General features: G+C 34.7%; 1 protein-coding gene across 7 annotated transcripts in view; it reads left to right on the top strand.

Annotated features, from left to right (window-relative positions):
- HECTD1 (HECT domain E3 ubiquitin protein ligase 1) overlaps positions 1–13,081 on the top strand; it is a 67,700-nt gene that overhangs the window by 37,367 nt on the left and 17,252 nt on the right. For 4 of the 7 annotated variants that reach the window (XM_067296680.1, XM_067296679.1, XM_067296681.1 and 1 more), the window contains 9 exons: positions 171–276; positions 1,348–1,482; positions 1,567–1,706; positions 2,245–2,568; positions 2,970–3,136; positions 3,323–3,499; positions 6,291–7,127; positions 10,372–10,593; positions 12,410–12,543. In XM_067296680.1, the coding sequence (XP_067152781.1) occupies positions 171–276; positions 1,348–1,482; positions 1,567–1,706; positions 2,245–2,568; positions 2,970–3,136; positions 3,323–3,499; positions 6,291–7,127; positions 10,372–10,593; positions 12,410–12,543 (2,242 nt within the window). The remainder of the gene's footprint in view (positions 1–170; positions 277–1,347; positions 1,483–1,566; positions 1,707–2,244; positions 2,569–2,969; positions 3,137–3,322; positions 3,500–6,290; positions 7,128–10,371; positions 10,594–12,409; positions 12,544–13,081) is intronic. The other 3 variants (XM_067296683.1, XM_067296682.1, XM_067296684.1) reach the window with 2 other exon arrangements.

The raw sequence follows: 13,081 nt of genomic DNA, 5'->3' as shown, positions 1-13,081 counted from the left end.
AGAAACGTTTCAAACAAAATTGTTCTAGACATTGAGTCAACTCATTCTCCTCAATTAAAAAAAAAAAAAAGGCAAAAAAACCCCCAGCCCACAACAGTACTGTTCTCTGAGATAGTGTAGAGTCTTTTTTCCTTACTATGTGGTAACATAATAACTATTCACCTTCACAGTCGTCCAGCAGTTGCATTAATTCGGAAACTGATAGCAGTGTTAGAATCTATTGAACGTCTACCTCTCCACTTGTATGATACACCAGGCTCTACTTATAATCTTCAGGTAAATATAAAGTGATAATAATGTAGGATACCGAATATTTACACAGCTGAATGTTTTGTATGAATTTCATGGAAAATGACATACACTAAATCTGTATGAGATGTATTCCTCAAAGCTGGATAGAATTGGAGGAAAATGCTACCTAGTTCTGTTGTTCTTCAGTCTCCCCAACACCTAACCTAAATGTTTAGTTGTTCCTGTGCTGTCATTTACTTTTTTACTATAAAGTGAAAATGCTAGTTGAAGAAACAATGTGTTTGTTCTTTCTCTTGTCCTCAAGTATTCTCCTTTCCGTATAGGGATATGCTCACTGTATAAGTATCCATACTACTAGAATGTAACTGCATCCAAAAGCAATCATTTTGTTGAAGATGATTATAAGTCATGTTTATTTGTGATGACTTGGGATGGGCTATGGTGGTTGAAAGCATCATCTCTAGGGCTGTGAATGTATTTGGTTACACATGATAGTTGTAGGATTAGCAGCTTTTCATAATGGAAAGCTGGAATTTAGCTAAAAATCTTATTTCCTGCTTTTGTTCAGCTTGTGTGAAGTATAAGTTTTTTCATATTTGAAAATACACCTCAGGTTTATGTAAGATGACATTGAAGTGCAAATATTTCTGTTTTGCTATTCATTATCAGAAAATAGTTGCAGGAAGTAACAAAAACACTGCTATTGAATATTTTTAAACAGTATTTTCATGTTTTATATTATTATTTTAGTTGTTACTCTGCAAGGCTTAGGAAAAAAGCTATGAAAAGACATCAAAAGTGTCAGCAAATATTCACTTAAATGTTGTTGATTTATAGTTTTCTTATTAAAGAATTGTTAGTTTATTTTAAAAAATGGAGCACTAGGGGCTTATTAATGCGTTAAATTAAAATACACTGTTTACATTGTTCAATTAAATTATAAAATTTTATTTTAATCCGTTATTGGCTTCAATTGCTCAATGAAAATATATTTGATACACCACTGAAAGTGTTATAGTGAAACACCTTGCTTTTCTTAAAATTGCCAAACTTGGAACAAAAAAAGCCTTTATTAATGTTTAGCTGTTCTTTTAGATATTAACAAGACGTTTGCGATTTCGTTTGGAACGTGCTTCTGGGGAGACATCTTTAATAGATCGAACTGGTAGAATGCTAAAGATGGAGCCACTGGCAACTGTTGAATCTCTAGAACAGTATCTCCTGAAAATGGTGAGCAACATGCCGTGCACACAGTTCACACAGAATAGCTGTATTCTGCATCTGTAATATTTCGTTTGTTTTCTTTTCATTTAGGTAGCAAAGCAATGGTACGACTTTGATAGGGCTTCATTTGTTTTTGTACGAAAGCTACGTGAAGGCCAAACATTTGTATTCAGGCATCAACATGATTTTGATGAAAATGGAATTATTTATTGGATTGGGACAAATGCAAAGTGAGTTTCTTCAAAGATCAAAATATTTTGAAGTCAAATATGATAAATCGTGATCTGTAGGGAAAAAAAAGAAAGAAAACTCATTATAAAATGAAGTCTGTGCTGTGGGTTTTCTTTTTTCGCCAGGAATGCAACGTATCTTTGGCTTTACTATTGATCCGTTCATACGTTACTATTGATCCGATTACATTTCTTTTTGCTCTACTTGAATAACAGAAAAATGTGAATCTCTGTATGCTTACCTAAGAAATTAAGGGGTAGGGATGGGATGGTTGCGACTTTTTGTTGTTGTTGTTCGTTTGGTTGGGTTTTTTTGGTTGGTTGTTTGGGTTTTTCTGGCTTTTTAACCACTATAGTAAAGCGACATTTTTGGATCATCTCTAAAGAAGTTATCTAATTATATAAGATGATCTTAATTATTCTGGTTTGTAATAAACTTGGCTGTAATCTACAACTTAGAGTGAACTGTCAAATGTTATTGATACCTGTTTTTTAATGTAAGTAATAATTGAACAGTATGTTTCTCTTTTTAATATAGAACTGCATATGAGTGGGTAAATCCAGCAGCCTATGGATTAGTAGTGGTTACATCCTCGGAAGGAAGAAATCTGCCTTATGGCCGTTTAGAAGACATCCTAAGCCGTGACAGTTCAGCTCTCAATTGTCATACTAACGATGATAAGAATGCTTGGTTTGCCATAGATCTTGGCCTCTGGGTTATACCATCAGCTTATACATTGCGCCATGCTCGAGGTTATGGAAGATCTGCTCTCAGAAACTGGGTTTTCCAGGTATCTAAAGATGGCCAGAACTGGACTACTTTGTATACTCATGTTGATGACTGCAGTCTCAATGAACCAGGGTATGTTAGTATATCTTACCAGCTTTTATAAAAATGAGCTCAGTTTAAAAAGATACTGTGATGTAGACTAATGTAATGCATGCAATAGATATAATACACAACTGCATTAAAGGAATGATAGGTGACCTAAATTATCAAGGATGGGCTGGAAAATAAATGAACCATAAACTCTCTGTATGGGTCACATAATGATGAAAAAACACAAATGCCATTGTTAATTTGCATTTGGGTTGTTTTGGAGAAAATGGCAACACCAGCACTCATCCAGAGTTTGTCTTAAAGTTATTAGGTTTTATTTCTTACATTTTTGACAGTTTTCTGACTTAATCCATAGATGATCAGTGTCAATACTAAACTTCTTTCTGTGTCTCTCTCCCCCACCACCTCCAATTAATTGAAAGGTCTACAGCAACATGGCCTTTAGATCCTCCAAAGGATGAGAAACAAGGTTGGAGACACATTAGAATAAAACAGATGGGAAAGAATGCCAGCGGGCAAACACACTACCTCTCCCTGTCTGGATTTGAACTTTATGGCACTGTGAATGGAGTATGTGAAGATCAGTTGGGTAAGAAACCGAATGTGTACCTCCTGATTGTTGTCTGAGAGTGCTAATGAACATGCAATATGAAACTCAATGTGAGAAAACATTCAACTTTGCAACGAAACCTGCTTAAAAGCTTAAGTTCAAAATTATTCCCCATTCAATCTTGCTTTATTTTCCAGTCTTTTCATTTCATTTTGTTTCTTGTAGGAAAAGCTGCTAAAGAAGCTGAAGCTAATCTGCGAAGGCAGCGACGTCTAGTTCGTTCTCAGGTTTTGAAATACATGGTTCCAGGAGCCCGTGTAATCAGAGGAATTGATTGGAAATGGCGAGATCAGGATGGAAGCCCACAGGGCGAAGGAACTGTTACAGGAGAATTGCATAATGGTGAGCAAGAATTACCTGAATTTGCTAATGGATGTAGCATGATTATTTCATGTTTTATTGCATTTTGAATGTGGATTTGATAACAGTATTTTCTTTTGTAGTGTTTTGAAGTGGTTGATAAAATTTTAAATATTTTGGGGAATACTTTTGTAACTGTTGCAGTCCATTTGTGAAATTCTGTTTTAATGCATGAAAGGAATGCCTTCTTGTTGGAAATGAAAATTATTTTTTAGAGCTTTCCTTAATTAAAACACCAAATTGTTATTTAGACTTGTTACAAAGACAAAAAAATTATGCAGAGTTGATTGATGCAAACCAACTGATTAAGCTTTGTGCCTGCAAAATCTCAAATTACCTTTCTTCTTTTCTTCTAGCTTAGCATTTGCAACATTTTTCTTGTCTTTTGTTTTGTCCTTTACCTTTTCTGCCTTGCTAGCTTCATTGGGATCAGGTTGTTCTTTTGTTAATAAAAAGAACATAAAAAGTAACAGCCAAGGAGGTCAGTGCTCAGGAGGCCAGGATATTGAAGAGGCCTCAGGAGGGGTGATAATCTTGTCAGCTGAACATGCTCCCTGCCACCATATTCCCCACCTTTTTCTGGGTACATAAGACTCACTCGTGTCTGAAGCATCTTCAGTAACTTCTAGGTTCACTCTTAGCCAGATTTTTACATTTCTTGTTTGTTAAGTTGTCAGATCTCTAACATGGAGAAATGTCCAAAATACAATGTCTTTAAAACATTTTTAAACTTCCTTGAATCTTTTTCTTTTTGAAGCCATTCAGTATAGCTTGTAGGGAATTGCCCCGTCATCAGTATATTTGCTGTTATGAGATGCAACAGTATCCATAGCCATATTCTCACTCGTAAAACTTAAACTATTGTTGGCAAGTAGTATTGTACTAAATCAGTGTTTTCATTCCTCTATTTCATTACAACTTTCCTGTTTAAGAGGAGGTGAAGTTGAGGTTTCTGTATCAAATGATGATGCCAGACTGCAAAAAATTTGTTGTCAGACTCTTATTCCTACCACAGTTGTCTTACTGTTTTTCAATGTTCTATTCGTATCCCACCTTTTTGTGATTATTCACAAGTTTAGACAAATCTGGAGTTGCTTTTGGGTCATAATGTAGAACATGATGCAACAACAAGACTCCAAGTACACGTATTAAAAGATTGTGCATGCTTTAAAATGTTTGTAACTAATATTTTAGGAAAAGGAACTACACAAAACAGGAACAGTAGTTTGGTTATGCTTTTTCAAAATACTCTGTCCAGATACTCACAGAGGGGAAAAATCATACTCTTTAACTGTGGTATGGAACTTACCTTTCTCTTTTTTTTGTATTTGATAAGAAAGGCAAATACAATTAAGGCAAAAATTCAGATTTGTCTCACAACTTCACCCTTCAAAGTTCCACCATTTAGTGGCATGACACTATTCAGCTCTAGTACACGAAGATGGAATAAAATCATACAAGAATAATGTGATCTGAGCCTGCTTATGTGGGGATGAGATGCCTCATATATAAGTATATCATATCTGAAAATTTTATCCATTTTTTAAATGCTCTTCTTTCAGAGTGATATTTTTAAATAGAAAATTTCCTGTGATTTTCTGTTTTGGTCTAAAAAGTGATGGCTTTTTGATAGTTACAAGGTTAAAAAGCACCCGACTGTGCTATAATCATTTTTTATTTCAAGTTAGCTCTCATCTGTTTTGTTAAAGAAAATACCTGTGTGCATCTGGACCTGGCATCTTGTTTGGATTTTGTCTGAGGTTATAGAAGATGACTAAGCTTAAGGGATTTTGTTTTTAAAGAAAATGTATATCAAATGAAGTAATGATACCAAGTTTTGTTGTAATTAACATACAATAAAAGTTCTAGAAGAAATTTTTTTAGATGACTCTGAGGTTGTGATAGATACTTAGATGAGAAAAAAATATATGACACTGCCCCTATTTCTGTCCTAGTTAGTTAAATTTCACATGTTAACCTCATCATTGTAGCTTTATTACATTTTATGGTTACAAAATACTGGTGCTTGAATTTATCATTTAATAAAGGAATTGAAGAGTGGCATCTCTTTCCAGTGCCTTTTTGATCCCAATATAATGTTTTAACATTCTATGAAACATATTCTTTTTGCAACCCTGAAATCTTACTTTAAGTAGTCCTTACTTGACTGCCGTAAGACTCCTCATGTGAATAAGAAATGCTTGGTTGAGTCTGTAAATTACTGAAAAAGTTGAGTATCAGTAAACTCATTCTTTCATGTTAACCTACAAAAATGAAAAATTCCAAACTAACCGATTTCATAAAATGTATTCTGTAGTGTAGATATGATCATACATAGGCATCCAACAAAGAACAACATTATATAATATGTCTGTGAAGGAATTGTAGTTTCTTGACAGAGATTAATAAAGTTATGATGATACATTTTAATATACATTTCTGATATTAGAGAATCTAATCATCTTAGCGTTTTGAGAGATCCTAGTATGCCAGGCTCCCTTCTGGAGCAAACTTTTTTTTGACTGGATTCTCAGACCCTGAAGCTGATCGTTCATGGCACACGCTTGTCACGTGTATTTTAACAACATCTTAAAATGCCAATTTGTTTAGATTGAAGGTTCTTCCATTTTAATTGGCATTAAGGACTATTTAGTAGTTTTATTAATTCAGAGATGCAGCCCTTATGAGAAGCTGATCCCACATTGTGGAGCTACTGTCTGACACGCTCCTGTCTGCTTTCTGCTGGATCTCACAAACTCCTGTCCCTTTCCAGGCTGGATTGATGTCACCTGGGATGCTGGTGGCTCTAACTCTTACCGTATGGGCGCAGAAGGAAAGTTTGACCTCAAGCTTGCACCAGGGTACGACCCTGATTCAGCGGCATCACCCAAACCTGTTTCATCCACTGTTTCAGGCACAACGCAGTCATGGAGCAGCTTGGTGAAAAACAACTGTCCAGACAAGACGACTGCTGCTGCAGGCTCCTCAAGTAGAAAAGGAAGCAGCAGTTCTGTGTGTAGCGTGGCCAGTAGCAGCGACATCAGCATGGGTTCGACCAAAATGGAGCGGAGATCAGAGAGTGTAATGGAGCAAAATATAGTTTCAGGCACTGACGTCCATGAACCAATTGTTGTTCTGTCTTCTGCTGATAGCGTGCCTCAGGCTGAAGTAGGGTCATCTTCCAGTGCGAGCACCAGCACCTTAACAGCAGACATAGGAAATGAAAATGCAGAAAGGAAATTAGGTCCTGATAATTCAATACGTACAACTGGGGAGTCTAGTGCTATATCCATGGGAATTGTTAGTGTGAGCTCTCCTGATGTTAGTTCAGTTTCTGAACTGACTAATAAAGAAGCAGCTTCCCAACGACCGCTAAGCTCTTCAGCAAGTAACAGACTTTCAGTGAGTTCTTTATTGGCTGCTGGGGCACCGATGAGCTCCAGTGCAAGTGTTCCTAACTTATCGTCTCGAGAAACGTCGAGCCTGGAGTCTTTTGTACGAAGAGTAGCAAACATTGCACGTACCAATGCTACAAACAACATGAATTTAAGCCGAAGTAGCAGTGATAACAATACTAATACTTTGGGAAGGAATGTCATGAGTACTGCAAGTAAGTAAGCTATACTTATTTTTGATTGAAACTTTCGTTGTTTCTTTGGCTTTCCTTAAACTTAAAGAGGTTTGGGTTCTGTTGCCCTAATAGGGAAATAAATCTACAGCGGCCACTATCTTGTGTATACTTACAAAACTCCTGAAGAGTTCATGGAGTTCATTGTAACTGCTCTTTCTTTTTGTGATGCCAAATTATACTGTGGTACCTACCACATAGAAAAGAACTTGATGTCTATTGCATGCTTAGGAAGAGTGATGGTATGGTGTAGTTCAAGGGGCTGGGAGACTAGCTGCAGCAGCTAATGTGGGACACTCCTCTGCTCTGCTCTGTTCTGTGTAGGTTTGACACATTCACCTTGTATCTGCCTGTTTTTTGCTATTTCTTCATTTTCCTCAGAGAAGGAAGTTTCTGCACACTGTTAATTCTCTGTCTAAGCTTAGGAACTAATGACACGGTAAAAACTAAAAATAAACTGCAGTATGATGAAATTTTTAGTGAATTCATACAGTATGTTTAAATGTACTCTAATAGCATGTGCGCTTTCTCAAGATGGTACAGTCATAGGACTCAAATTCAGCAAACTGTTCAGGCATGGTAACTTTAAGGAAGTTTGTAGCTATCACTGATTTAGATGGGTTTATGTACATGCTTTAACTTTTTGCATGTCTTCAAATTATATGTGAGAATTAAGGTCTCAGCAGGTAAGTTAATGTGCTTGTTGCGAGCAAGTTCAGTCTTCTGAGCTTTTGGAGCCCTCCTTTCTGAGCTAGCACCTCGCCTAACTCTGTGTTTTCTTCAGTGTTCGGGGATAGTGTTTAAAGTGGAGAACTGCATTGCATGAGGTACGCAGGTTAGGAAAAATAAAATTATCCAGAAAGAAGCACTCAAATTCTTATTAGACTTGTATGCCCCCCCCCTTTTTTTTTGACTTTCTTATTGAAAAATGTTTGATTTTAACACTCTTAATTTTGTGTCTTTTTTTAATGATGGTAGGGTTTTTTCCTTTTATCTTGGGGAGTTCTTTCCTGCATATTCTTACATTCATATTGTGACACCTTGGAGGGCAGGAATGCTTGCAGCCTGGATTAAAAGTATTAGTAAGATAACCAAGGGAAGATTTCCATTATTGGTCCTTTTAGGCAGATATTCAGTGCTGGTAATCCTGAAGTTATTTTGTGTTGGGGGGAGAGAAAGAGAGAAGCTTCGAAGAATGTTATAAGATGATTTAACAGAATGTTTAACAGCTTTCATGCATATTTGATATCGTGCAGTGATAAAGTTGGAAATAAATCGAATTTTTTATTTACCATGTTCTTAATATTAAAATGTATTGACACTTTAAATTTATCCTTCATGTAGTAATTATTTTATTTAATAGATTTTATACTAAAAGAAAACATAAATGCTAACTCATGCCTCAAAAACAGATTGGAGACTAAATTTGAGCAATTTTGCCAAAGTTATCTAAGTACATTGTAAAAAGCTTGTATTTTCTTTAAAAAGAAAAGAAAAAAAATTGTCCTGTCCAGAAAAAAATTCCTGAAATCATGATTAGTGATATGAGTCTCTTCAGATTTGCTGTAGCGATTGCATTTAAAAAATCAGAATTTGCCAGGAGTTGAATTGTGTCTAGGCTAGCCGGTTTTTATTCATTCTTAGGAGCTGTGCAAATGAAATGCTGATATTTAATGGCTTTTTCTTTCTCTCCTTATTACACCAGCAGAGAGTTCACTGTTATTAGTTAGTAGAAGGGGATGGAAGATGTGTATACTGAACAACTTATTTTCAAGCTTTTGAACTTAGAACTTTCAAGTTCTTAAATAATTGAAAAAAAGAAACCAAAACAAAAACCTTTGGATCAGAAATTTTCCACGCTTTCTTGTTCTGAGATGAGCATATGGCTTACGTAACACCCCTAAATTTAAATTTCACTCTCTTGCTTCCCACATGTGGAAATCATTTCAAGTGCTGTCTGTCTAGATCACCTTTGCCAGTTTTTGCATTTTTCTATTTTTATTTGTAAATTATTTAAGTTTTTAGGGGAAAAAAAGAAGACAGTATCTGGCAGACAGTAACAAAAAGGCAGAGACACTTATTTTTCCCCAAAAATTACCAAACATACTTAGGGGAAGAATCTTTTGGTTTGTGTTATAGTTGTCTTCAAGTATATTAACCTTTGCTGTAATCAATAACAGTAGTCTGAAATTCAGTTTATTGATTATATCTTTTTTTTTTAAAGCAATGCCTCAGTTTGCAAAAGCTGCAATAATGAAAATGCTTACTTTTATAACTGCAAAATTTGCATTTGATAGATTTTAGAAAAAGTAGATTGAAGAATGTAGGGATTAAATTTAAGAATAGCTGACCCCCCAAATATGCACATGAGAACATATGATTATCTTCCTGTATTTGAAAATAAGAATGAGTAAATGTTTCCAGGATTGGGATGCTAATGTGTAATTGCTCGTAAATATAGCTTATACCATTTCAGACATGTACATTGTTAAATGTACATTTCTGAAATTTACAGTTAATTTGTTTCAGTTATTAAAATGCCCTGCATTCATCTTATTTATTTGAATGTGTAGGAAGGTAACTTCTTAGTTTTTATTTGATTAGTTTGAAAATCATTTAATATATACTATCCAACATAATTAAGGTGTTATGGTTTTTTTCCACAGTATTGCCAACTCAAGCTTTTTGCCCATGATGAATACATGCAGTAATAATTGTGCGAAAGATAACAAGTCAGAGTTGCTTTAAGAACTAAAAATGCACAAATACCATCAGTTTGAAATTTGTCTATTATGTTCTTCATTCATTTATAGTTGAATTGTTTTTCCTGTATAGCTTAAATTATATTGATGTTAGAGATAAAACAGGCTTTGAGCTTAAAGTAACAGATTTCAGTAATACCTTTCGTATGTTGCTTTCTCTTTAAGCAAAACGAAATGAAGTCATTTCAGATTTACAGTGGGATTCTGGGATTTATTTAATAAAATTATTTGCTTTAAATGTATGCAAGGGAATATGCTCTGAAGCGGGCGTATAGATTGCAGTGTGCCCTTTTGCACAGGAAATTCCTTCCTCTTTAGTCTGTTATTCCTTATTGTAAAATAACACATTACATCTGATGACTTTTCAAGCCCAAATATATTTTCAACACAGGACTCATGCATGTAAATTGTACTCTTCAAATCATCAAATCATTTATTTTAACTTACCATATCTTTATCTATAGCTTCTCCTCTTATGGGTGCCCAAAGTTTTCCTAATCTGACTACAACTGGTACCACATCAACAGTGACCATGTCTACATCCAGTGTTACTAGCAGCAGCAATGTAGCTACAGCAACTACAGTTTTATCTGTTGGTCAGTCGCTTAGTAATACCCTAACTACTAGCCTAACATCAACATCTAGTGAGAGCGATACAGGTCAGGAGGCAGAATATTCTTTATATGGTAAGTTTCATTTTTAAATGAACTTAAGTAGACCTCCCATGAATGATTTTTCCTTTTCTCCCTTTGTGATGATTTTTCATGTAGTATTTTATTTTCTGAAAAGTGTTTGAAAGTTGAGCTCTTCATATATTGCTAGCTCTGTAAGGCAGTACTCAAGTAAAATAATGTTAAAATAGTAGTATTTCCTTGGTTTTAGTTCTTTGTAGTTCAGCAATTTCTATCCCATATGCTTATTATTAATGATATGCTTTATTTAGGCACTTAATTGTCCTTAATCAAGTGAGTTTAGTATCTAATGTAGTTTGTATATAGGCCTCTACTTAAAATCAAACTGGTTTTTTTGGATTGTATTAGCATGTTACATGCTCAGTCTGAGGTACCTGTATTACTCCATGATTGAAAAGCACTAGCCATTACACATGTACTCTCATACACAGTACTGTATGAGATTCCAGGTCGCTCAATACCATAGTAATTGTGACAAGTTGGAACACAGAAATTAAAATGACATGGAGAATGGATTTACATGATTCAAGGAACAAAATCCGGAGTTATATGGGCACTCTGTGTTAAATTTAGACAGCAGGACCATAGATGTTTGGAGGATATGAATACTGAGAAAGGAGATTTTGGTTGTCCAAGTTGAGTGATAATATCTAAGAATTAAGTTGATAAAATGAAGTCAAGAAAAACCTGGTCTAGATACGGGAAAATGGTCTAGATATGGGAAAATATTTTTAATGTAATGATTATTGGATTGTGGGATATTCCTGAAGGAAGAAATACTTGAATTCTTTAAAATTTGTTTGGACAAAGCAAGTAGAAACTGTGTTCTGTTTTGTTGCCTGTCTTAAAGCCCATGGAAATTGTTTGGGGAAAAAAAATCCAGTAATTTCAATGGGCATTAGAATTAAGCCCTTTGGAGGGGTTGATTAAGATATCAGGATGTGCCATTTCTGTATATTCTTTTAATTTTTAAGTCTCATTTTATATTTGGATTGGGTGACAAGTCTTAAAGTGAACAGCTGGGTCAATAGATTTTGGGAGTCATCCATAAAGTTTCTGTTGGGACCTTGGCAACAATTCAGATAGTGTTTGGGTTGGATATATAGTTTGTATGTATATTTAAAAAAAAAAAAAGTTAAAGTACAAAGATTCATCCCTATTATAGTCCACCTTGAACAGCTGTCAATTTCTGTGTTATTTGGGGTTTTGTTTAGTTTTTGAATCTTAGTACTAGATGAGTGAAATTGAATTATGTATCAGTCTGCAGATTCTTTTTACAGAAATGCATTAGCAATTTTATCTTTTAAAATGTTGCTATTAAATACTTATTTTTAAAAGGTTCTTTATATTATAATTTGAGGTCAAAGCCACACATTCTTAGTGGAAAATATACTAGTATTCATCTTTTAAAATTAGTTAAACATAGAATCAGACAGTATACATTTGTGTACCAGTTTTTGTGTTCTTTTGTACATTTAAAATAAGTGAAATTATAAAATGTTTGATTATAAGCAAATGGAAAAAAAGTTGCTGATTACTCTTAATCATAGTAAAGTTAAGTGTTTCTCTTTTTAGTTATGCTATTGAGCTAGACCCCTGGGTTTTTTGTCAGTGTATACTTTTATCAGAGCTTTTAATCTTTTTATGCCATCAGCAATATTTTAGTTCTGTCTGCTATTTTTTTTAAGTGAGACTTTGTTTTTTCAGTCTTCCCAATGCTTCTGTTTTTAATTTTCAAAATTTTACTTTGAGTGATTCTTGTCTCTTTTCTTTTTTTCCCTCCTATGTGTAAATATATATACGTATGTAGATTTTCTTGATAGCTGCCGAGCTAGTACTCTATTGGCAGAGTTAGATGATGATGAGGATCTACCTGAACCAGATGAAGAAGATGATGAAAATGAAGATGATAATCAAGAAGACCAAGAATATGAGGAAGTTATGGTACAGTATAGTCATTTAACTTAATGAAGATATCATCTATGCGAACAGACGCATACAGAACAGGAAAAATTCACAGATTTTCTTGGCCATATGGGGTCCAAGCTATAATTTTTCTATTAATTAAAACAAATCTATTTAGATTTAGGACTGCAAGTTTGAAGTACCTGCCCATTAAGACACTTAATGAAATGCCCAAGTTAAAATCATGTTGCACTGCTCTGCAGCTGCAAATTGAATCCCTACCAAAAAGACCTTTTAGAATACACTTCTTTGTCCCTTTTCCCTGTTCTTGCGTATTTTCTGAGTATTTACAGAGCTGTTATTCTTATACATTAAAGTGGGTGTGCTGAACTTAAAATTTCAAGGCCCCACTAGATATTACAGCTTGCAGGACAGACCTTTTTTGTACCAATTCAAATGATTGTACTGCCCTCAACATTTCATGTGGAGAAAAGTGTTTCTGAATGCTGACAGACCCTCAGACCTTGTAGGCCAAAACTAACATCCTAAAAGCAGCCTGGAAGCACACTGACAGACA

Source organism: Apteryx mantelli, chromosome 4 (assembly GCF_036417845.1).
Source record: "Apteryx mantelli isolate bAptMan1 chromosome 4, bAptMan1.hap1, whole genome shotgun sequence".
Classification (NCBI taxonomy): Eukaryota; Metazoa; Chordata; class Aves; order Apterygiformes; family Apterygidae; genus Apteryx; species Apteryx mantelli.
This window is presented reverse-complemented; position numbering and strand designations above follow the sequence as displayed.